This window comes from Sinocyclocheilus rhinocerous, unplaced genomic scaffold, assembly GCF_001515625.1.
Source record: "Sinocyclocheilus rhinocerous isolate Xijiao unplaced genomic scaffold, SAMN03320098_v1.1 scaffold1315, whole genome shotgun sequence".
Classification (NCBI taxonomy): Eukaryota; Metazoa; Chordata; class Actinopteri; order Cypriniformes; family Cyprinidae; genus Sinocyclocheilus; species Sinocyclocheilus rhinocerous.
In genome coordinates, this window is record NW_015644364.1 from 149,793 (window position 1) to 176,213 (window position 26,421).

The 26,421-nt window shown below is 41.6% G+C and overlaps 1 protein-coding gene and 1 long non-coding RNA gene across 2 annotated transcripts in view; both read left to right on the plus strand.

The window, feature by feature from the left end:
• LOC107758223 (uncharacterized) overlaps positions 1-942 on the plus strand; it is a 13,046-nt gene extending 12,104 nt beyond the window's left edge. Inside the window, exon 3 of the long non-coding RNA XR_001641997.1 lies at positions 914-942. This is a non-coding gene — a long non-coding RNA (uncharacterized LOC107758223). The remainder of the gene's footprint in view (positions 1-913) is intronic.
• A 41-nt stretch (positions 943-983) lies between these two features.
• Positions 984-26,213, plus strand: LOC107758217 (protein NLRC3-like). Its single transcript, XM_016575899.1, has 6 exons — positions 984-1,335; positions 1,423-2,095; positions 10,095-10,268; positions 23,655-23,828; positions 25,552-25,598; positions 25,693-26,213. The coding sequence occupies exons 1-6, from the start codon at positions 984-986 to the stop codon at positions 26,211-26,213; spliced, it is 1,941 nt and encodes a 646-aa protein (XP_016431385.1).
• Positions 26,214-26,421: the final 208 nt, after the last annotated feature.

Genomic DNA, 26,421 nt, shown 5'->3' on the forward strand with positions numbered 1-26,421 from the left:
GTAGGTCAACTCACATCAGTTGGAGACCGAAACACCATCTCCTCATTCCACCACGGGGGCACGTGACAGGGTGTCCGCTAAAACATTCTCAACTCCCTTAATGTGTTTAATCGACAAGTTATAAGGCTGTAAGAAAAGTATCCATCTCATTAAGCGTTGGTTCGGACTCTGTAGTGTGTGAAGAAATGTCAAAGGATTGTGATCCGAATAGATGACAACTGAGGACCCTCCCCCCACATACACATCAAAGTATTGAAGTGCCCAGATCAATGCCAGCGTTTCCTTCTCAATAACAGAATAATTCAATTGATAAGAATTAAACTTACGTGAGAAATAACTAACTGGATGACTAATACCACCAAAATGAGTCTGGAGAAGAACCGCTCCTGCTCCCACTTGACTTGCGTCAACCTGAATCTCAAACGGAAGACCACTGTGGGGCGCTACTAATACAGGAGCAGCAGTCAACAGCAACTTCACATTCTCAAATGCTTTTTGACAATGGGGGGTCCACTCAAATTTAGCGGAGTTCTTTAAAAGATTAGTCAACGGACAAATGACCGATGAAAAATTGGGGCAAAAATTTCGATAGTAACCATATTAAAAACACCACATAGACAAATAAACAACATAAAAAAAACTTGATTTTCACTACAGGGGGACTTTACAGAAATAACTTTATTTTCTATCTGTTTTAGCTCAGTGCAGCAAAAGAGATCAGAACCAGAGTCCAGCAGTGTGTCTATGAAAAGACACACATCTATGGATCAATCAATAAGTTTGAGTGGAGATGCACGGCCTGGTCTCAGGTATAGCATGTCTGTTTTTGTTTGTAAGGATATGATACAGAATATATAAGACATTGTGCTTATTATTGCACTCATGTAATAATGTTATTTTTTTTATTTTACAGCCATGAAGTTCTCAACACATTTAAATCAAATCTGATAAAGAAGTTTGGGTGTCTGTATGAGGGAACAGCGATGCAGAGAAACCATGACATCTTTAGACCTTTACCTGGACAAGACAAAGCCATCAGAACTGTGCTGACAAAGGGAGTCGCTGGCATTGGAAAAACAGTCTCTGTGCAGAAGTTCATCTTGGACTGGGCTGAAGGGAAAGAGAATCAGGACGTCCAGCTCATATTTCCACTTCCTTTCAGAGAGCTCAATTTGATGAAGGACAAAACACTCAGTCTTTCGGGTCTTCTTAATTCCTTTTTTTCCAAAACAAAAGAAAAGGAAATATCCATTGAGGAAAATAAAGTATTGTTCATCTTTGATGGTCTGGATGAGTGTCGTCTGTCTCTGGACTTTAAGAGCAAAGTGAAACTGTGTAATATATCTGAATCAGCCTCAGTGGACGTGCTGCTGATGAACCTCATTTCAGAGTTTGGCTGACAGGATCATCTCACACCTGAAGTCATCCAGGAGCCTTTTCATCATGTGCCACATCCCAGTGTTCTGCTGGATCTCAGCCGCTGCTTTGTTCATCTGAGCATCCAGGAACATCTAGCAGCTCTATATGTTCACTTCTCCTTTACAATCAAGAGGAGAAATGTGTTTGACCAAACCAAACAAAGTCTGTTGCCTAAGATTTTTAAGCAGAAAAAATATAATTCATTATCTGAACTACATCAGAGAGCTGTGAATGAGGCTTTACAGAGTAAGAATGGACATCTGGACCTTTTCCTGCGTTTTCTTCTGGGTCTCTCACTGGAGTCCAATCAGACTCTCTTACGAAAACTACTGCCACAGACAGGAAGCTGCTCCTACAACAAAGAGGAAACAGTTCAGTACATCAAACAGAAGATCAGAGAAAATCGCTCTCCAGAGAAATCCATCAATCTGTTTCACTGTCTGAATGAACTGGGTGATGATTCACTGATGAAGCAGATCCAAGATTACCTGAAATCTGGAGAAATAAGAGAAACCAAACTCTCCTCTTCACAGTGGTCAGCTCTGGTTTATGTTTTGCTGACGTCAGAAGAGAAGATGGATGTGTTTGATCTAAAACTGTTTGTTGGAAAACAACATAAAGCAGATGAAGTTCTTCAGAATCTGTTACCTGTGGTTAAAGAATCCAGATCAGTTCGGTAAATAACACTGAAAACAGTCACTCCACTTTCAAACCATGATCACATTTATCATTTTAAGATGTGCTGTTTTTAACCAAATTAACAAAATAGGAAAATCTCTTAGAATCACATTTCTGGCAGTGAGCAGGAGAGGTGAGACACACTTACTAAACCAGCTGGGAAGATTTTTGTGTGGTCTGTGTGAAAGCTGGATGATTGTAGAGGTCAGTGTGAAAGGTGAAGCTGAAGGATTGAATGTGACGGAGGTCAAAACTGACAGCAAACAGATTTGTCCTCTAATGATGTTGATATGTATATTTTACTGTCAGTTTGAATAGCATTTACAAAATTTTCTAGTACACAGAATTCAGCAGCTCTGCCCACAAGCCCCATGCACAACCAGGGTTGATTGCCCAGCAGCAGCATCACGTATTGGTGTAAATCACTAATTTCTGTTATTGGATGACCTACTCAATAAAAACACAACAGGAGAAACATATAATCAACAGCTACTATTGCGGAGAAAAAGATAGAAAGAGGAGAGCCGCCAGCAGCTGAATCTGTCTCGACAAAATCGGATCAACAAGATCTAAAAGCTGCTGAATTTGTGTTTATATATATATATATATATATATATATATATATATATAAAAAATTATTTTTTATTTTTTTTTCTAAAGTTTTAGTACACTATATGTCATCTGGCTTTGAGAAGTTTTGATGTTTATATTATTTAGCATTCTTGCTTATGAGGAGTTGGTGGAGATTGTAACTTGTGCCGTAGCCAGGTTAACATTGACTGGCCGGCCGAGAAGAGGAATGTTTCGTCCTAAGAGTAAATTGGATAACACTTCCTGTGTGCTAAATTACAACCTCCATGTCGGGACCTATCATCTTCAGTCTGCTCAATACTCGTCCCCTCAAGTGAGGTCGTTAGAGTGGGTAAATTGGTTGCTCCCTGCCGGTCATCCGCTTCAGGACACCAAATTAAACTCTAGTTACAATGGATGCCAGTCCCGAGGGGCTGGTGTCCTCAGCCCTGCTGATACTCCTGCCACCACAGGTGCTTCAGGGCTCAGTGGGCTCCATTGAGCAAAGTTCCCAGATGCTGCCCGGCTAGGGTACGGCACGGGAATGCTCGTCCCCTCAGATGAGGGCACTAGAGCCGTCAGGTCGGTCATATTTGAAAATACCTAGAATATCAAAATCAACTGCGGGCGGCAGTTCTATAATTCAAATCCGTTAAAGGATTGTTAGGCTGCATTAATTAGGTCAACCGGAACCGGGAACACTTCCCATGACATCCGATGTACTTGTTACATCGTAAGAGGAATGGCATCTACGCTAATATTAGTCTGTTTATTCTTATTCCGAGGTCACCGTAGCCACCCAGATCCAGTCTGTATCCAGATCAGATGGTCACTGCAGTCACCCGGATCCAGTCCGTACCCAGTCCAGATGGTGGATAAGCACCTAGAGACAAAATGTACAACCCTGAATGTCAGAGGAGACCATGTCAACTAGATGCGCCCCAGAGACAGATGCCCTCCGAAGACCTCGACGACCATCGGCACAAGACCATGGGAACAAGACAAGCCCTCTGCTAATTCTGACCAGTGTTGCAGCCTGGAATTAAAACCACACCATGCTGGTTTGGTCTAGCCAGAGGAGAACTGGCCCCCTAACTGAGCCTGGTTTCTCCGAAGGTTTTTTCTCCATTTCTGTCACCGATGGAGTTTTGGTTCCTTGCCGCTGTCGCCTTGGGCTTGCTTAGTTGGGGACTTTTGGAAAAGAGCTGAACTGGATAATGACATCACTGAATCATCAATGAACTGACTTTAGCTGGAAAATGACTCTGTTGTTGTCCTCTAGTATTATTGAAACTATTTTCCTGTTGACACTGTAAAGCTGCTTTGACACAATCAATATTGTATAAAGTGCTATATAAATAAAAGTGACTTCCCTGCCAGTAATCTGCTTCAGGGCACTGAACTGACTACTACAAATGAAGAGTTCATTTGCAAAAACCGATAAACACGTTTAAAAATAATTGACTGCTGTGCATTATTCTCCACATATAGCCCATTCTGAACCCTAAACACGTTTTGTCACAAAAGCCGGTATTGTCCACTGTGAAGGCATCGCGAGTTCATGTTTTACAGCAGAAACCGACAAGCGCCCTTGTTGTTTGTGAACAGAACCCGATAAGTTATTTTTAGCGAATCAGCTTGCAGTATTCAGGTCAGGTGACAAGGCTGATAGTCACTTCAAAAAGACGCGCTAGCTGAGAGGAGTTTCGTCAAAGCTACTAAAAGTGATCTAGAATGGATACTTTCGACGAACTTGATGAACCCGTGATATCTTCTTTGGGGTGTAAAAGGAAAATTAAATCTGAAACTTTTTCATGGAACCTTGCTAAATCAGCACGTTGCAGTGGTGAGGGAGAAGATCCCTGTATTGCGTGTAATCACAACAGTAAAGTTTGTCAGGCGTCTACATTGTCAGCTGAGGAGATTACAAAGATTAACCAAGTGTTTTTGTTTTACTCTGAAACATGAAATGTGGAGTTATCTGCTTTTGCCAAAAAAAAAAAAAACTTTTAATATATATAAAAACATACTTTCAATTAACTTTAATTTTGTAAGTTACCTGTATTTTTGAGCTATTATTACGTAATCAAAACAACCCAACTGCAGTTTGATTGATATTACTTGGAATGCACAATTTAAAAAAAACATGAATTATGAAAAAAAATAAAAACAGAGTTATCTGCTTTTGCAAATGAACTATTCAAATACACCAGAGGCCAGTCTCGAGAGACTGGTTCCCTTAGTAGACCTCTTGACAGCGTGGAAACATCTGCCAAATGTGTCTCAATGGGTCCAGCAGATGGTATGTACCAAGGAGGCTCTGGTAGTGGAACAGGAAATAGTTACTCTTGTGAGCAAGGAGGCCACAGTACACGTTCCTCCTCTCAAGAGGGTGTCCGGGTTCTATATATGGTACTTCATAATTCCATGGAAGGATGGGGGAATTGCATCTGATTCTAGGTCTGTGCAGACTGAATCATTCTGTGAAACGTTCACGTTCAAGATGCTGACGTTGAAACAGGTCATGACTCAATTCAGATCTGAGGACTGGTTTGTCACCATAGAGAATGCATACAACCATGTATCCATCCTTTCACAACACAGGAGGTTCCTGAGGTTTGCTTTCAGGGGCAAAGCATTTCAGTATTCGGGTTCTTCCTTTTGGCCTAGCACTATCACCCTGCACTTTCACCAGTGCGTGAATGCAATTCTGGCTCCTCTGCGACTCCAGGTCATCCACGTGTTGAATTACATGATTAGCTGATATTAGCTCAATCAGAGCAGATGGCGGTTCGGCATCGAGATGTCGTTCTCGCGCACATGAAAGAGCTGTGCGTCTGAGACTTCACACTATCCGTTCTGGTTCTCCATCTCACATACAGCTCCTCTCAGACTGGATACCATGGTACAGACGTGGCTGAGGTTGCGTCTGTACACCTTTTCCCCGATTGCTCTGCTCCCGGGAGTTCTGGAAGAGTCCGCCAGAATGGGATCAGTCTACTGCTAGTAGCCCTGTTCTGGCCGGCCCGAGTATGGTTCTCGAACATCGTGTCCCTTCTTGACGGGTCTCCATGGAGGATTCCGATCAGGAGGGACCTTCTGACTCAAGCGGGCGGCATGTTCGTACATCCTCGCCTGGAACTTTGGAGACTATGGGTGTGGCCTCCGAGGGGGCACATCTCATAGATTCCGGTCTCTCAACTGAGGTTGTTGAGACATCCTCCACTCCAGAGCTCCTTCCATGAGGAAACTGTACTCCTTAAAGTGGAAATTTTTCACTTCATGATGTGGAGATCATCTGCAGGACCCAGTTAATTGCCCGGTTGGTTCAGTGCTGGACTTGCTGCAAGAACGATTCTCTGCAGGGTTGACTCTTTCCACTCTAAATGTGTACGTGGCGGCCATAGCTGCTTACCACACTCTTTTGGACGGTCTATCATTAGGAAGAAATCTGTTGCTGACAAGTTTCCTCAGTGGTGCTTTGAGGCTGAGGCCTGGCATGGGATCCGACTCTGGTTCTGGAAGGACTTAGTAAGGCTCCCTTTTAACCTCTACAGGAGGTTTCTGAGAAGTTTTTAACACTTGAGACAGTGTTTCTTCTTGCCATTCCCTCTCTCAAGAGGGTTGGTGATCTACAGGCCCTTACAGTGGCCCCATCATGTCTAGACATTGCACCTGGGATGGTCAAAGCATTCTTGCACCCAAGGCCTGGTTATGTGCCTAAGGTGCCCACTCAGATTCCGTGGCTGGTAGTGCTTCAGGCATTCTGCCCTCCTCCCTCTCAGGAGCCAGACCAGGAGAAGCTTAATTTAGTGTGTCCAGAGCAAGCACTGGACACCTACGTCCACACTGTGGAGAAAGTCTGAGCAACTTTTTGTTTGCTTTGGTCTGCCCAAGAGGGTTCTCCCAGCGGCCAAACAGACATTAAGCAGGTGGATAGTTGAGGCTATCTCCCTGGCTTATGAGTCCTCTGACCTCCCGTTACATTTGGGGGTCAGGGCCCACTCTACTAGGAGTATGGCGGCCTCGAAGGCCTTCTCATCTGGCGTGTCTCTACACAATGTTTGTGAGGCTGCGGGTTGGTCTACCCTGCTCACCTTTGTCAAGTTTTATAACCTAGATTTTGGAACTACTCCGAGTGCTTCTGTCTTAGATGTGCGTGTAGTCTTCACACTGGACAGGCATTCTTCAGTATGGCGGAGTTGGTATTCTCATTTCCAAAGCATTTTCGATGCAGCTCGTGTTCCAGAAGGGGAACGTCCCTAGGTTACGTATGTAACCATGGTTTTCCGAAGGGAACGAGATGCTGCATCGCCTGCCATACTTCCTGCAACCCTGTAAGCGCTTGCTTCGACTTTTCAGAAGCTGCCGCTGTTTACTCCAAAGCATCCTGGTCTCCACGTCACCCCACCCATGACGTCTCGCCATTCTATTGGACTGATTTCATATGTGCTTTAGGACGCGGTCACGCAGAGGTGTTCCCAAAGTGTTTTCGTTGCAGCGTCTCGTTCCCTTCGGGGAAACATGGTTACATATGTAACCTAGGGACGTTTTCATGTGACTTTGCCTATAGGCCTGTTTAATTTTTGTATTAATAATATAGGCCTACTATTAATATAAGTGTTGCACTTTGCAATATATTTATTCATTTTAGTTAGTTTCTTTACCAAACGGTGTATTTAATTATTATTAGCAAGTTCATAATTTGTGATGTGTATGTTATACTTTTATTAATCAATTATGAATATTCAGTAAACCTCCTTGCCCTTTTTTTCCCGTCACATTCATAATCATAACTTTTGCCAGTGTCATTTTATGCGTGTGCTTAAGTTCTTAATTCATATTTTTAATGCTTATTATTATGGTTTAGTATTTCTCTAAAATGTAGAACAATGTTACAAACAACATTCTTTCTCAGCCCTTAAAATCAAACAATTTTTCCCCATATTTGCTTAAGTGATTAAATTAATATAATAAACGGGCGATTAGTCGACTAATGGCTTTAATGAACTGGTCGTCTAGGAAAATCTTTAGTCAGGGTAAGCCCTAGCATTCAGCCCCTTCAAGAGCCAAAATCGCTCACTCTACTGGGAGCCTTCACAGAGGATGCAACACCAGGAGAGAGAGAGAGCTCTTAGCCAGCTCTTCAACTGGGGCATCCTTGCATATTGCTATTATAAATTTTTTCATTACCTCGACACCTTAATGTTATTATTATTATTATTGTAATTATGTCATCCCTCTGGAGAGAATAAAGCAAGATCAGAGCTTACCACAAATGCAATGCAATGAGCACATTCAGGGTTTTTTACACATGTGTTCAAACAAGCAGCTCCTGGAGACAAAAAAACTGATGACGTACATTGAAGGTGCCCTTTTATACACATGGTGCTCCGATAATGACGTCATAGACCAGGGATGGGCACTTCCATTCCTGGAGGGCCACTGTCCTGCACAGTTTAACTCTATCTCTAATCAAACACAGCTGCCCACAATTTTCAAGCAATCCTGAAGACTGTGGTTAGATTTATCAGCTGTGTTTGATTATGATGAAGCTAAACTCTGCAGGACAGTGGCCCTCCAGGACTGGAAGTGCCCACCCCGTCATCAGCCAATAGAATTGTTGTGTTTGCACACATGCTTCAGACACCAGTCATGCTGATGACGTTCCCCATTGCATCAATCCAAGATGCAGTGTCTCGTTCCCCTTCTCAGGGTACCATGGTTACGTTTTCTGTCTCTTCAAATGAAAACACTTAAATCATGGGAAAACACCTCATGATTAATGTTTAACCATTTGTTCTTTATGTATCTTAATAATCTGAATCATTGATTGCATCTGAATTATAAATCACTGAATCATTCTGACCCACATTAAACTTTTTGAACAACCGGGATCTGTAGATTGAGACAATATGTACTCGGAGCAGTGGTAATTTAACACCAGGACCTTTGCTTTGTTGTACTCAAATATTACCCATTTAATTTTTCTAAATTGTATCATAGGTTAAGAAAACTGATCAGTACATAAAATATAGATGCAAGCGGCAATCATCGGGGTCCAAGCATGACCCATTGGGCAATTGATGTTGAAAAGACATCAAATTGACACCAGAATTGACATAAAAAACAGGTCAAACATGTAAATCCAACTGATGTCAAAAACTTGAAATGACATTGATTTGATGTAAATTGAACGTCAAACATATTGGCCTACATTTAGGCTACATTAAACCAATTTCAGTGTGGGATTAACTTCCTATTTTCACCCAATTACCACTGGAAGAAACTGCTGTCCAAACTGAACGGCAAACATATTGGCCTACATTTAGGCTACATTAAACCAGTTTCAGTGTGGGATTAACTTCCTATTTTCACCCAATTACCACTGGAAGAAACTGCTGTCCAAACTGAATTTAAAATGATGTTACAGCATCGTCATCAATGACTATTATTTGACGTCAAATGGATATCAAGGTGCCCGCTGGGAAACGCCTCGTGTAGAGGATACAATTATGTTACAATGGCCATGTCTCTTTTCAAGCGTAATACGAGTAGGTCTATTTTAAGTGTCTTTCTATGGAAGTTTTATTTTATGTACCATATCACAACAGACAAATAATATTGTCTATTCATTTTAACTGGACCACAATGCAGTCATGTCTGACAACTTGACAAATGATTTCTGAATTTAGGATATTTACATATATTTTAAACTACGTGATCTAAAATAATTTGTTGTCTTTTGACTCCTTCTGGTGGACAACATTAGTATTACGTCTTTCATCTCTCATCTTGGTGTTTCTACGACTTACAGTTTTGGCTGGCCAGACACTTTTAGGGCAGAAAAAGAATAATAATAATAATAATAATAATAAGAAAATCAGTACGAAAACAATAGGGTTCCGGCACCTTCAGTGCTTGGACCCCTAAATATTGGGTAAACTTGTCCAGGTGTGGTGTTGTCAGGTTGATGTTCTGTTTCTGTTCTGGGACTCTTATTTTGATGTTCTTTTCATTCTTTTTTATCTGAGTTCTAGTTTCCTGTGTTTATTTCCTGTCTCCTTTATTTCCGTGGTTCCTAAGGATGTTCTCATTTGTTTCCATAGCTACTGATTAGTTTGTCACCTGTGTCTAGTTTTTCATTTTCTTATTTATTTATATTCGTTGGTTTCTTCAGGTCATGGTGCATGTTTGCTAGCTGATTCGTTGTGTTTTTATTTTCCTTCGTTTTTGGAATCTTTCAGAAAATCATCTTTGTTAATTTAAATAAATACAAACTTGTGCAACTGGATCCACTCTTCCTTCCCTGCCTTGCTGTAGCAGGTGTTATGTGAAGAATTGAATTACTGAAACACATTTAAAATCTAAAGGAAGACCATTTACTTTTGTTTTTAATGTAGCTGTTTGTTTTGTTCTTTACACAGGCTATGTGGATGTGATCTCACTGCTCAGTCTTGTGAAAGTTTGTCTTCAGCTCTACAATCCTCAAACTCTGTCCTGAGAGAGCTAGACCTGAGTAACAATGACCTAAAGGATTCAGGAGTGAAGCTTCTTTCTGATGGACTTAAGAGTACAAACTGTCAGCTGGAGATTCTGAGGTTTGTAAAGCTTGCAATGTAATTTCATATAATAATTCAGCACAGCACTATATCAATTTACATGTGAGCAGTTCATGATCCAGTGTTTTCAGTGTCTCACTGCATTTGAATATGCAACATGCATCAAACATTTGCGCTTTTATTGGACTGGCCATCTTAATCATTTTGACCTTGACAATCACTGTTAGAAAGCTCAGGCAGACCAGCTTAAAAAATTAATGTTTTAAATGTTTTTGTTATCCAAACAAATATCCAATACGTGCGTAATGGAGTGCAGCAGAGCAGCATGAAGAATACCAAATATTGACATCAGTATCCTGAAGTTACAAAGTTACCATAAACTCTAGTGTTAAAGGCACAATATATATGTTTTTTTAATCACATAAAAGTCGACTTCAAAAAATCAGAAGTCGTTCAACCCCTAGTACTTATCCCAAAATGTTTCTAACAAGAGAAATAAGCAATTTTAACTAGTGTAACGGACCGTGTCATTACGTCGCCTGCCAATGACATCAAACACCATTGATTTCCAGTTTTATTTTGTAGAAAACATGGAAATAAAGACTATGCTTTTTATTAGACAGGTGACGAACACACAGAGTTGCATTGTAACAGAACTTCCAACACACTTAAATATATCTAGTATGATAAAATGGTACTGATTTACCCCACATACTGTAACGTGGGTTTCGGGTTTTGTTTCATGTTCACTGTTTTCGTGTTTTTTATTTTGTTTTATTCATAGTCATGGTTTCTGTCATGTGTTTCCCTTGCCCTCGTGTGATCCTGCTATTGGCTGTCTAGTTCATATGTCTTGTTCTCATTGGTTGGATTGTGTCATGTGACCCATTCATTTGATATTGTCCTCATGTTTCATTGTCCATTGTCTAGCTTTTTCGTGTAATCCACTGTTTGGTGAGTTTGTTCATGTTTTGCCAAGCCAAGTCTTGTTCAGTGTGTTTCTGCTCACTTTTGGATTTTTTTTTTAAACTGCACATGGGTTCTCCATCATAATCCCCTTCAGTGGGACTTCGTTACACGCATAACTGGAAGGAGTGGAAGCAGTCGACTGTGGCATAATAAAAGCTCCGCTGCTTTCGAGCCGTGTGTCGCGCTCGTCTCTCATTATCAATCGCACCAGCGGCCTCATTCCGCTTCCACCCTCCGCACCCTGCTTCATACTACAGTGGTGTTAATAAATCTTTAATATGTTAGCGCATCCATGAACATAATTTCTGAGCAAGTCCCGTCAGATTGAGTTAACTGTGGAGATTAAGACAGCAACTCCCATAATTCCACACTATTCATGGTAATCACAGCGTCGTCACACTACGTCTTTGTTTCTTGTTTGTTTTGAATATGCGCCCTATAGCGGCGAAAATTACACACTGTGCCTTTAAGGCGCCTGACTCACTATAACTTAGCTGAGAGCGCACTGTGTTTCTCTCACACACAAAGAGAGAGAGCAAGAGTCTTACACACCACACAGAATCGACATGCTACATGTAAATAAAATTTTTTTGTTGTATTTTCCTGTCAGAATTACATTTGGATCAATTTACATATAGGAATTACATAATTTAGAATTATTTAGTCTTTAAGAACAAACACGAGCCGGTTTCATCGGTAGTGGGTGGAACACTGGATAGTGCTCACCTATTACAGTCCCTGTGTTATGTCATTAATCCAGCAGTTCATCAGACCTTAGCATGTTTCATATTGTTATTAGTAGCAGCGTTTTTACTAGTAGTCATAGGCGGAGATCCCGGGGGGTCGGGGGGAACAGAACCCACCCTATCTGAGGATTGTCCCCCCTAAAAATATGATTAAAAACCACGCTGTGTATTGTAAATAATAATGTTTTATACTTTAAATAATTGTGTAAGTAGTAAAACAACACAAACGCAAACGGGGCAAAAATGCGTTTTAAGTTTAGAACAGGCAGAGCAGGGTTGAGACGAGCAGTGAAAACCGGCAGAGAACTGGAGCATTGGACAAAGCAAGATTTTAAGTCAGGCTCGAGTGACAAGCGCAAATCGAGAGCAGATATAGAGCGAAAAATCAAGAAAGAAAACAGACGAGAAGCCAATAAACGTCTGCACTGTGTGCAGCTGGCATGTTGAAGCGAAAAACAAAGACACGAGGGAAACACAGAAATGAGAAGACGGCGATCAAACACGCTTCCTGACCATTTTTAATTCCAATATGTTAATAATTTGAAAACAACAACCACGAAACAAATTTAGCTAAACCAATAACATGCAGAAATAAAATAATAATAATAAAAAAAAAGATTGACTTGTTCACATTACAATTAGACATCATAAACAACAATCTTTGTCACTCACTTAATGCGAAGGTTGGTGTTTTTTAGCATTTACTAAGCTCTGTATGTCAGGCTGAAGTGAAGAAAGTTGCAAGCGGAGATCAGGCTCAACGTTATGCTTATTCTGGTATTTTGTCTTGAGTGCCACCAATGCAGAAAATCCAGCTTTGCACAAGTATGTTGTCAGAAATGGCATCAAAAACCTCAGAGCTTTGTCAGAAAGATTGGGATACTCGGAGAGAGTATGAATCCAAAAATCCGTGTAAGATTTTTGAGAAAACATTCATTTTAATCACTGTCACAAGATACGTCAATGAGGCTGTCATGGCTCTTTTGCACTTAAAGGGTTAGTTCACCCAAAAATGAAAATTAGCTCATGTTTTACTCACCCTCGAGGCATCCTAGGTGTATGTGACTTTCTTCTTTCAGACGAATCCAGTCAGAGTTATATAAAAATTTTTCCTGGCTATTCCAAGCTCTATCATTGCAGTCAGCAATGTAATAAACACTTTTCTCTCACTTCCGTTATCTGTCATGGCATTCCGGCGGATGAAGACATCGGCGTTGCGTGATTAGTGACGAATACGGAGAGAGAACAAAACAAAACGCCGGTCACGAATTAGAAGTACAAACCTTGCTCCCATAAACAAACACCCGCTGACTGCAATGATAGAGCTTGGAATAGCCAGGACAATTTTTTATATAACTCCGACTGGATTCGTCTGAAAAAAGAAAGTCACATACACCTAGGATGCCTCGAGGGTGAGTAAAACACTAATTTTCATTTTTGGGTGAACTAACCCTTTAAACTTGTGACGGCTCCCTCACACAAGTTTGCAAAAGGATTTTCAATCCAGGTAACCTGAACATCTGGAGATGGAAAGTAGTCATGCAACTGGCTCTTCAGTCCTTGGAAGAGCATCGCGTTCATTGAGAAGGGAAATAATTCCCTTGACATGGGTTGCCAAACATGATGAATCCGGAGCACAAAAAGAAATAAACACAGCCAGATAAACTGCCGTTCGAAGAAAATGAAAATGAAATCAGCAGTAGGAATAAGAGAAAATAGTTAGCAAAAGATGCAGTATATTTGAAAATTAAGTCAATTTATTTTGCATTTTGAAAATTAGTTTATTCAAAAGATAAATTCAAAACATTTTGCACAAATCTAATTCCATCAACTAAAGGAACAATGACAATGGGTCTCATTCACTAAGCATGTGTACGCACAAATTTGTGTGTGAAACCAGCGTACGAACGTTTTCACGAACAAATCATGATTCACTAAAACTTTCATACTAAAATGTATTCTAAATTTAAGAAAAAATAAACATGAAAGCACACGCACGCAAAAACCACACTGTGGCCAGTCTATAATAATCTATACAATGTCTTTCTCTCTCTCTCTTTATAGTTAAGACAAAATGTATGTTTCATCTTAGTATAATAGTTATATACTATATAATTATATATATATATATATATATCATTACGATAAAATGTGTATTTCATCTTTAAATTATTTATACAGTGAATGAGTAAGAAAAGCTATATTAGACTATAGCTCAAGCTGCAAGGTTTCTCTGAATACCAGCGCTTCTACAGCCAGCTAACGAGCTCTGTAAACTGGGTCTGTATAAAAGGTGTTTTATTGTGTATGAACTGGTTTTGAGGACTGAGCACTTATCATTGCTCAAAGATCTGGTGAGAGCGCGTCTGTAGACAGCGTCATATGGGGTTGCGTGGAGTATAAAGGAAAGGCGGTAAAGGAAAGGTTGTGCGGAAAGCCCTAATATGTAGATGGTCTGGGCATGTTTTATGCAAATGACTAACTTTGGACTAGCGGCCACTCATTTAGAATACTTTACTAACATTAGAACAAGTGTTACATTCTGTAGGTCGCTCAATATGGCAGAGTTCTGAAGCTGTTTAGCTGCAACTTGTGCAACTTTTTCAACTGGCTCATATTCTGGCATTTCACTAACAGTAGCCACAGCAACAGGTGAAACAGAGGAAGAAGTAGGCTTCTCACCACGCACAATAAACTGTTTCAACATATTCATGTGACACATACGAGTCTTACGACGTCGATCAGGATTGTGAATGACATATGACACTGAGCTGTTCTTTAACTTCATATGGACCTGAAAATTTAGCTTGAAACACAGAACCTGGATCAGGTAAGAGAACAAGAACACTATCACCTGGTTGAAAACGATGGGTTACTTAACGTAAACCCGGGTTCTTTGATAACAGAGTGAGGTGTTTCACTATGGGAATTGCTTTGGGCGTGACCAACTGCGGAAGCTTCTATGACACCACGTCTGTCTTTGACAGACAGGTCGACCTGTGACCAGGCTTCGCCCCACCTATATCAGTCAGGTCAACCCCTGCCAAAATCATTATAGAGAGATTTCTTCCCATACCCGTGCAAGGAGGGAAGTGCTGGTGAAACACCTCACTCTGTTATCAAAGAACCTGGGTTTACGTTTAGTAACCCATCGTTCTTTTTCTAACTTCGTTTGGTGTTTCACTATGGGAGATATAGACCACTCCCGGATTGCACCCATACCACTGCTAACCTCCATAACAATTAAATGGGCACGGAACAAATGGCTCCCAGCACTGCATGTGCTAAGGAAGGCTCAGACACGTCCAGTCTATAGAACTGCACAAAAGTATGTGGCGTAGCCCAACTTGCTGCTGAACAAATATCTTGAACTGAAATCCCTTTGAGTAAGGCCCAGGATGTAGCCATCCCCCGGGTGGAGTGGGCTCTGAAGCCCTTAGGTGGTTGAAGACCCTTGCCTCTATGATCCAATGAGACAGCTGTTGACGAGACAACGGCTTCCCCTTGTGAGGAGTAGACCATGACACAAACAGCTGGTCATGAGTCCTAAAACCTGCTGTTCTTTTCACATACATATGAAGTGCCCGTACCGGACATAATGAATTCAATCTCTGCTCCCCTGGAGAAGAGAACGGAGGAGGATGAAAAGCTTCCAGTTCAGTAGATAGGCACCTATATGCTGAGTCAACTACCTTTGGCACAAAAGCCGGGTTAGGGCGAAAGGAAACCTTAGTGAGTCCTGCAGCGAACTGCAAACAAGACGGGCTAACAGACAAAGCATGTAAGTCACTCACACGCTTGGCCGTTACTAAAGCTATGAGCAGCACTGTCTTAAGAGAGAGAAACTTAAGACCAATTCCCTCCAATGGCTCAAAAGGGTGTTGAGAAAGGGCTTCTAGGACGATGGATAAATCCCATAAAGGAACCATCTGTCTGGACACCGGACCTTTACGGCGTGCCCCTTTCATAAAACGACTTATCAAGGGGTGCTGACCTGCCGATTTCTCGCCAAAACCTACATGACAAGCCGAAATAGCTGCTAAATACACCTTAATGGTGGAGAAAGCCTTCCCCTTATCTAGAAGATCTTGGAGAAAGCATAAAATATCCCCCACTAAGCATTGAAAAAGGATAATATGAGTCTGTTCACACCATCTTTCAAAGACTCGCCATTTATTGTTATAAAGTGAGCGAGTAGAGGAGGCTCTTGCACTCTGTATAGTATGTATGACTGATGGGGGCAGACCTGCTGCATTCAAATTCCACCTCTCACGGGCCAAGCCCAGAGAGCTATCCTGTCTGGGTGAGGGTGGTAAATTTCTCCCCCCGCCTGAGACAGTAGATCCCTCCGTGGAGGGAGGGGCCACGGCTGGCCCGACAGCAGTTGAACTATGTCTGGATGGCCAGCATTGAGCTATCAGTATTAATGACAGACCCTGTTCCCTCACTCTGGCTAGAGTGGGGGAAATTAAGCTCAGAGGAGGGAATGCGTAAAGAAGGACATCTGGCCATGGGTGGGCTAGAGCATCCACACCCAGTGGTGCATTTTCGTCTGCTAGAGAGAAATACAGAGGTCATTGAGCGTTTTCTTGCGAGGCGAAGAGATCTACGTCCGCCTGACAGTACCTCTGCCATATTTGGACCACCACCTGGGGATGGAGTCTCCACTCCCCATACAGGGGGTTTCCCCTGAATAATAAATCTGCTCCTCTGTTTAAAATCCCTGGAACATGAGTTGCCCTGAGGGATAAAAGCCTTGTGTCGCTGCACACTATCAGCCCCTTCGCCAGCTGATGTAGCTGAAGGGAGCATGTGCCCCCCTGCCGATTGATGTAAGCAACCACTGTGGAATTCTCGGTCTTCACTAACACATGCTGCCCTCTGATGAAGCTCAGAAAATGTTTCAGTGCTAACCACACTGCTAGCAACTCTAAATAATTTATGTGTTTGTGAATCGGCTACAGCGGCCACACGCCGTTCACAGCTCTGCCCATTAGAGTCATTCCCCAGCCCTTTAAGGACGCTTCCATCATCATGGTGACTCTTGATGACACCGCCCCCAAGGGAATCTCCGTTCTGAGAATCGCAGGACTTTTCCAATTACTGAGCGCTCTGACGCACGCGTGAGTAATTCTCACCGGCCGGCTGAGATGCCGCCGAGAGCACAGGCGTAACTGCGCGATCCAGCGCTGAAAATCTCTCATTTTGAGCAGACTCAGGGAGCATATCGCCCTCAGCCCGTGGCCTGGATGCGATGATGCATTCTTTATTTTCAATTTCCCCAAACTGAAAGGTGTTTGAACAAACCGAGTGAGTGCTTGGTGACACTGTTGAACATGACTCTGAGCTTCCTCGTCTCTCTGACTTTGAGGAGAGCTCACTGAACGGGCCCTTACTGAACTCTCAAGCCTGACAGGTTTAGCCATAACGCTCTCTCACCTGACACAGCCAAGCCCATCACGCGGCCACAGCCCTGAACCGTGCCGCGGGAAGAGCGCAGAAATCAGATCATTCACCACACAAATTTCGTCCCAGAGTGCTGGGTTCGGCGCTCCTGAGTCCAGCTGCCGCCCCATCTCCTCCAAAATCTCCGCTTGATACGCAGATAGTAAAGTCACCGTGTTCAGCAAGCACATGGACTGCCCCGCGTATTTACACATCCTCTGATATATCGACGTGGTCAACCGCTCCATTTTACTTGGCAGCGAAATCTAAGAGGCAGAAATAGAGTGCCAATTCGGATGGAGATGATAAGCCACTGAAGACTCTACCGCTGGGGTTCCGGCCAACCCCAGCTCTCCCATCCCCTGAATTTCCAACATGGAATTGCCCTTAAAAGGGCTAGACCAGTAACGGGACATTTCCTTCATGCAAGCAGGCATGGCAGGCAGGAGTTGTCTTGCTGCAGGCTGAGCGGGAGGCAACCTTTTCCCATTATAAAGGTCCCTCTCCGCTCCTTCGGCGTCTTTGGCCGAGGGCCAAGCTAGGCCCAATTTCACTGCAGCTCGCTTGCACACCTCGTGCAAGTTACTGTCAAATTGCGAAGCCGAGTTGTTGGTGCTAGGAGGCCTAGACTGTTGGGCGGGGATGAGGGAGTTGTCTTCCTCCTCTTCGTCGTCCATGTCTAAATCGAGGAGATCAGAGTTAGCATCATCCTCTGTGTCCTCGTCCCCGGGTTCCCTCTCCTCCTGCATGAGCAGGCCCTCAAACAGTGGAGGCATATCCGGGGATTCGGCTTCCATCATGTCCGCCCAGCTTGTACTATCCTGCGGGAGATGGTCAGTCGCCGAAGATTGTGTGGCCGCTCCGGACAGACATGGGTCCTGCTTGTTAGCCACCACCACTCTCAGCCTCCTTTCCAGGATTTTCACCGGCAATGACGCACAGTGAGCGCATGTTTGTGGATCCGCCAGCAACGTTTGAGCGTGCTTCCGGCCCATACACACGATGCACATGGGGTGAGGGTCCCTGCCCGAGATGGTAGCTCCACATGAGGATGGACACGGGCGGGATGCAACCTCCCATATCTTCGACTCATTCCCTTCGGGTGATGGCTGTCGACATAATGGCTGAGAAGTGAGTAAACCTCAGACTTGTCACAACACGTTAGCCTATCGGTTTAAGGTAATTAAACCTTCTGAGAGCTCGCCTAGACGCGTAAAGCCCTAGTTGACTTGACGTCGCCTACCGCAGTAATTTAATATGCAATAGGCCGATTAGAATAGCTTGCCTTGACGCGGACACTATCTAATGTTAATGATGTCACTCAACACAATCCGGTACAATTGACCTCGCATTCGGTGACGGATTCCAATGACGGCCCGTCTTTAGCGAAATCAGCAAAGTCAGGATGTGCTGAGAGAGCTTGCTGCAGTCTCCCACCGGAAGAAAGCGCAAATGATTTTGGCAGGGGTCGACCTGACTGATATAGGTGGGGCGGAGCCTGGTCACAGGTCAACCTGTCTGTCAAAGACAGACGTGGTGTGATAGGAGCTTCCGCAGTTGGTCACGCCCAAAGCGATTCCCATAGTAAAACACAGAGCGAAGTTAGAAAAAGAACCCTTTATCGGTTGAAACACCATATTTGGTAACTTAATCGAACATTCAAAATGGTGTTTACATGCCTCTCTGTGAGCTCGTATAAGCACATGGATTTCTCCCAGCCAATTAATGGATTTTAGTCTACGTCACAGATAGTGACCCCATGGCATCTGACCAATCAGGAGTTGCCTGGGGCATTTCAAACTTCAGCGTCATTCAAGAATTTGTAAAGTATGGATCTACGCTCCTACCTACTTCCACAAATACGGAAATAGCAACAATGGTAAGTTAATGAAACTCACACATTATATGGTTGAGTAGTTGTGTTAAATGTTGAGATAGATGTCGTTTGTGTAGGATTTCTATAAATTAGTGAACATTGTGGCATGAAAATGGTGTGATCATATAAGGATTCAGGTAAGACTAGTGCACGTGACAGTATGTCCATTTTTAGACATATGCCCGATGCGTCTAGTAAGCCATACTTAGGTTTTTTTTTTATTTTTTTTTTTACAAATATTGCATTATAACGTAGGACAATAGTATGTAATAGTGCATTGCATGTTGCCACAGGTTTGTATAACATTATACAGTGATCCAGTGGGAAACTTAAACCATTTATTGAAATGATCAAGCCATAAATAATGAAATATGTGTACAACCCGAATTCCGGAAATGTTGGGACGTTTTTTAAATTTGAATAAAATGAAAACTAAAAGAATTTCAAATCACATGAGCCAATGCACAAAACGAGCTCATTTCAAATTTGATGCCTGCTACAGGTCTCAAAATAGTTGGGACGGGGGCATGTTTACCATGGTGTAGCATCTCCTCTTCTTTTTAAAACAGTTTGAAGATGCCTGGGCATCGAGGTTATGAGTTTCTGGAGTTTTGGTGTTGGAATTTGGTCCCATTCTTGCCTGATATAGGTTTCTAGCTGCTAAAGAGTTTGTGGTCATCTTTGACATATTTTTTGTTTAATGATGCGCCAAGTGTTCTCTATAGGTGAAAGACCTGGACTGCAGGCAGGCCAATTCAGCACCCGGACTCTTCTACCACGAAGCCATGCTGTTGTAATAGCTGCAGTATGTGGTTTTGCATTGTCCTGCTGAAATACACAAGGCCTTCCCTGAAATAGACGTCGTCTGGAGGGGAGCATACCTGGCAATAAAGCTCATTGTGATTCTTCTTATCTTTAGCCCAGAGGACACGGCGTCCGTGATTTCCAACAAGAATGTCAAATTTGGATTCGTCTGACCATAGAACACTTTTCCACTTTGAAACAGTTCATTTTAAATGAGCCTTGGACCACAGGACACGACGGCGGTTCTGGACCATGTTCACATATGGCTTCCTTTTTGCATGATAGAGCTTTAGTTGGGATTTGCAAAGCCTTTAAAAACAACGTTCCTCAACGTCAAATTGCAAAGTATTCCACAATCTCTTTACACACTCTTTCACAGATTGGAGAGCCTCTGCCCATCTTTACTTCTGCCTCTCTAAGACATCCCTTTTATAGCTAATCATGTTACAGACCTGATGTCAAATAACTTAATTAGTTGCTAGATGTTCTCCCAGCTGAATCTTTTCAAAATGTCTTGCTTTTTCAGCTCTTTGTTGCCCCCATGCCAACTTTTTTGAGACCTGTAGCAGGCATCAAATTTGAAATGAGCTTATTTAGTGGATAAAAGTGTAAAATTTCTCAGTTTAAGCATTTGTTATGTTCTCTATGTTCTATTGTGAATAAAATATTGGCTCATGTGATTTGAAAGTCTTTTAGTTTTAATTTTATTCAAATTTAAAAAAACGTCCCAACATTTCCGGAATTCGGGTTGTAATTTTGGTCAGTTTTATGACCTTATAACAGATTTTATTATACTTAAATGGCATATATTGGTGTTTATTTTTACTGTGAGCCTCATTACTGCTAAAATAAGTGGTACCACCAGTACTTATAGTGCTATTTTTCACAAAATGCATTATAATGTAGAACAATAGTACTCAATAGTGCATTGGATGTTGCCACAGGTTTGTATAACATTAAACAGTGATCCAGTGGGAAACTTAAGCCATTTATTGAAATTATCAAGCCATCAATAGTGAAATATGTTTAACTTATAACAGTTTTTATTATTATAACAATTTTTATTATTATTATAATTATTATTACTACTACAGTTAATATTATTATGGCATATATTGGCATTTATTTTTACTGTGAGCCTTATTACTGCTAAAATAAGTGGTACCACCAGTGCTTAGTGCTATTTATCATGTGTTTAGGAGTTGCAGCAGCCAGAGGCCAGTCATGTCTCGCCCCCGAAGGAGCTCATCATTTCCATGCGCCCCCAGCACCTCTGCTGATGTCCCCAAGCCTGTCCGGGGACACCGCAGCCACACCCCAGATGCTTCTGAGCGATTTAACATGTCCCTGTTTCATACCCCTGTTTACACCAACCGCCAGACCTGCAAGTACTGCAGCAGAAAAGGGGAACATATTGAGGTCAAACGTGTTCTGCAGGGTCCGTAAGGTCCACCTGTGCCTCAATGCTGAACGCAACTGCTTTATCAAGTACCATGAAGAAGTTGCCTAAGTGACTGGACTGAAATTGTGACACGTGAAAAAGAAAAAAAAAATTCTAAATAGAAGAAAAGAATTTCCTAAATTAATATTCTATTAAGTTTATTTACCACTTTTTGGAAAACAAATTACCCTAGTCCGTCAAAGAATTAGTTGCTTAAGTGACTTTGACACATGAAAAAGAAGAAATGTTCCTAAATAAATATTCTATTAAGTTTATATATGTTTTATGTATTTATTTATGTATATTTTATATATGTGTCTTATATTCTTTTTGGGGGGGGGACCATAGACCGGCGAGAAACGATCTATGGTAACTTCATTGACCTTGATTTGCAACATAAAATTTTTTTTTTTTTAAAGTCACAAAAGTCTTGTAATAACCTCCAATAAAACTCCAGGGTTGAAATTTTGAATTTCCAAGTATTTTAACGAGTGCCCTATAAAGGGATAAAAGTCTTTACTGCTGACTCGTAAAAACAGTCTTTTGTCGTCATCTAATGGTGGAACAACAGCCATCATAAAAGTTGCTAGGCAATTCAGTCAAAAGTACAAAGACAGCGCTCTGATATACAGCAGTGAAGTTACATAAAATATAACGTGAAGAGATTTTGCCCTCAGCCAAAACTATTTGCTCTGGAACAAATAATAGATTCATGAGATTAATGAGACTGCCCGTTAGATTAACCCAAAACAAATTATATCTCACGTTTAACCATTATAGAGACATCAGAGTCAGCGGCAAATTCCGTTGATTCCCTGGAGCGCACATCTCCGCAAACGTGAAGCAAATTTTCAAATAGATTTTATCTTTATTAACAAACCGCATATTTGAAGTCTAAACAAGTACATTCGCGCCTCAAAAACTCTTAAAACTAGGGGTTAAACAACTAGTCACTGATGAAGTCATTAATGAACAATTAAGCCTGAACCTTGAGCTAAGACTCGAAAACCTTGTGCACAGCTATGGCATATGACACAGCGCTGCCCACATGGCTATTGGTCCTATAACAGCTCATTTTTATCAGTTCTTTTGTCTTTGGGTCATTATATTTCTCACAGATTTCTGCTCATTCTAAATCAGATACAGATAAAGTAGCACTGTAAAGATTACATTTATGTGAATGCATTAGTGAGAGAGCGATTGCATGTGTGAATTAATTCTATCTGGCAGCGTCTCTCTACTAATAGTGAAGCTGTGGGTTTTAGTTACTAAAAAATGCTATAACTTTTCAGTTTCTAAGCTATATTATTGAGAAATCATAGAACAGTGTTGACAATAAATTTCCGCGCCGTGCTACTGAAAGATTCTGAGTGCTTGCGATCTGCACGTGATGTATGAGCTACTGTCTGTAGCCTATGTGTGTGCGTTACAATGCAGCTGCGCATTACATTAGAGCGGTGATTAACTTACCTGTACAATAAACTGTTTAAACTTGCATTCTCCTGTTCAATGTCGAGCACCCAGATGGTATAATCACACGTCTTGTGGAGCGCTTTTGGGAGTACGCATTTATTTGTCATATTAACTGTTTGGAAACAGAGTGTAAATGTGGACTTCAAAGATTTCTTATTCTGTTACGCCCTCTATAGGACCAGACTAGTCGACCTTAAGCTTAAAGCATCATGGCAGAGCATTAAAGTCAACTAATCGACTAGTCTGTGCAACCCCTACTTAAAACTACATTCTGTGACACAAAAACAGTATTATATTTTAAAATTATAGTGGATTTGGGCGTCCGCCATGACACTCGCTGTGAGAAATACTGCAACCGGAGTGATGCAAACGGTGAATCGGTTGGAGTTCTGTTATCACTCCAATATCACACTCTTATCAGCCAATCAGATTCGAGGACCAGAAAGAACTGTTATATAGATAGATACATAGATTGGCATCATACATTGACAGTTACATATATACTATTGCATTTATAATGAGGGACAGATTTATTTTTTAATACAAATTATGGCCCTAAACCTCAAGATATGACCATATATGAATAATTCATGGCTGAAATGGGTATACATGTATGAAAGAGGTGTCTGATTGTTAAACTAATGCCATGTGGACTGTTGCTGTGTTTGTAGGTTGTCTGGCTGTATGGTGACAGAGAAAGGCTGTCGTTATGTGTCTTTAGCACTGAGTTCAAACCCCTCACACCTGAGAGAGCTGGATCTGAGCTACAATCACCCAGGAGATTCAGGAGTCAAGCTGCTTTCTGAAAAACTGGAGGATTCAAACTGCTCATTGGACAAACTCGAGTATGTCAAGTAGTTTATTATTTCAGTGGCAAATTGTTATTATTTCAACTCCTCAGTGGCTATGTGTGTGTTTTTATATATATATATATATGTCTGAGCACATGGCTCTGTCTTTGTTAGCCATGTGCTCCTCTGGTCCCGCTTCCTAGTTTCTAATTACCACGTCCCTTTGTTTAGTCCTTGTTTGTCTGAGTGTGCTCCCTTTATACTGTGTTCTCTTTCCCTCTTGTTTTGCCAGTTCATCATAAATTTGTGCCACTTTGTGCTATGTTGAGGCTACTTGTGCTGTTGTGTGCTATGTTACAGTTAGTTGTTTGCTAGTAGTAGTAGTAGCTCCTATTTTGCTTATCTGATTGTGTCTTGATCTGCCTTCTGTTCCAGAGTAGCCTTGCTATTGTTAAATTTTTCCCCTTAGTTTTCTCAGCTTTTTCTAGAGTTCTTAGTTTATTGTAGTTTTCCCTTTATCTTACTTTAGTAGTTTGCTTTTTGCCTTTTCTTTTACTAATCCTTTTAGTTTGTTCCAAGCTATAGTTTTCTCTGTTTTCTCTATTAGCTTACTGCTTTAGTAGTAGTTTCTCTAGTGGTTGCATAGCGTTAGTCTCTGCCATCTGTTTTGTCGAGTCTTGTCTTGTGTTTGCTGTGTCTTCTGTCTGTTCCAGTCCTGTCCTGCAAGCTAAGCTTCCCAGGGCACTCACTCTAGCAGTAAGACTGGTGTGGTGCCAGAGATACCCGAGTGTATAGAGTTCCTGCCTGGCCATCGCTGCTATCCTCCGGTCTCGCACCATCTCTGCTCTATAGCCTGCTGTCGTCTTGGGCTGGACGCTGCAGCCACTCTCTTAGCTTGCCTGTTATTGTGCCTCATACCTGCCTGTTGTTTTGACTGTGTTCACCTCAATCCTTGCCTCTTTGTGTCTTGTCTGTTGTTTGCTAATAAATCATGTAACTCATTCTATATACATATTCATGGCAGTGTTAATGTGATTGGTCCTGGCGGAATAGATCTGCTATGCTGCTGCTGCAGATCTACTGCTGCTTCTCCGAAAAGCCATGTGAACCACATGTATTACTATCTATGTGTGCCTGGGCTACCACGCCGACCGGCTTAACCCTTTCACACATGAGTTTAAAATGATATTTATATTTCAGCTTTATGCTGGATAATATAATATTTATATTTCATATTTATGCTGGATTCACCCTCTAAATAGCAATGATTGACATAGTGATAACCATAGCAATAGACGGTACATCTGGAACCAGGCTTGGCCAAGCCTTCACAAATGGCACGTGTCCTGAGCAAGATCCAGTTAACAGACCAAAAAATGTGCAATCTTTATTGAGATTGGGCATATCAACCAGTAATTTAATTTCCAGTTATGAACGGTAGAAATATCAGGAAAGAATGGTATGCGATTTATGAATGGCTTGAATATAATCCCACAACTGATTTTTTTTTTTTTCGCACGTGTTCCGCATTTAGTGGGAACGAGTCCAAAACAGACACATTTCAAGTGATACTAATATCCATAAAGATCCATAAATTTTTTTTTTTGATTATTTTTTTCTCCCCCACCGATTCAAGAGTTAAATGTCACCCATGATTGCTGGTATGTTTAAAGCATGTGTAACATGCTTTATCTTGATTATCTTGTTTTCAAAATCATAATTGAAAATGTAATTTGATTTTGTGTTCGTTTACTGATTAAATGTGACTGTTTTCTAGTGTGGATTATGGAGAAGAGTGCAGGATTAAAGCAGGACTAAAGAAATGTACGTCTACAAAAACACAAACACTCTCTCTCTCTCTCTCTCTCTCCTGTAATGATTGTTGTTGTGTTATAAATATCTCTGTTTCTGTGTTCAGGGTTGTGTTTTTTCACACTGGATCCAAACACAGCAAACACTCGTCTCATTCTGTCTGAGCAGAACAGAAAAGTGACAAATGTGGAACAATATCAGCTGTATCCTGATCATTCCGGCAGATTCGATGTGCATCTTCAGGTGTTGTGTAGAGAGAGTGTGTGTGGACGCTGTTACTGGGAAACTGAGTGGAGTGGAGATGTGTATATATCAGTGTCATATAAGAGCATCAGCAGGAAGGGATGGGGTAAAGAGTGTTGGTTTGGATGTAATGATCAGTCCTGGAGTTTGATCTGCTCTCCTGACAGTTACTCATTCTATCACAACGACATAGAGACTTGTCTCCCTGTGAAGCCCATCATCAGCAGTAGAATAGGAGTGTATGTGGATCACAGTGCAGGAACTCTGTCCTTCTACAGCATCTCTGACACAACAAGTCTCATCCACACAGTCCAGACCACATTCACTCAGCCGCTCTATCCTGGGTTTACTGTTCATTTGAAATCATCAGTGAAACTGTGTTGATGAATCAGAATAGATTGATAAGTTATTATACCCATAATGCTTTGAGCTGCATGATAAATCAGTAACAGTGAGATGTTATAGAGTCTCTTCATGACATTAATACTGCAGCTCAACTTCTGTCACTGAAATAACAATTTGACTGATTTTTACGTAGAAAGGACGACAGCGCACCGCATTAAAATAAATGAACATTCAAGGACAATGAAAG

Excerpts from the sequence above, each read along its gene's own strand:
- LOC107758217 (XM_016575899.1), top strand. The coding sequence starts at position 984 with ATGCAGAGAAACCATGACATCTTTAGACCTTTACCTGGACAAGACAAA. Across the intron at positions 1,336-1,422 it reads TAAGAGCAAAGTGAAACTGT|TCATCCAGGAGCCTTTTCAT; the intron begins GTAATATATCTG and ends TCACACCTGAAG. Across the intron at positions 2,096-10,094 it reads AAAGAATCCAGATCAGTTCG|GCTATGTGGATGTGATCTCA; the intron begins GTAAATAACACT and ends TTCTTTACACAG.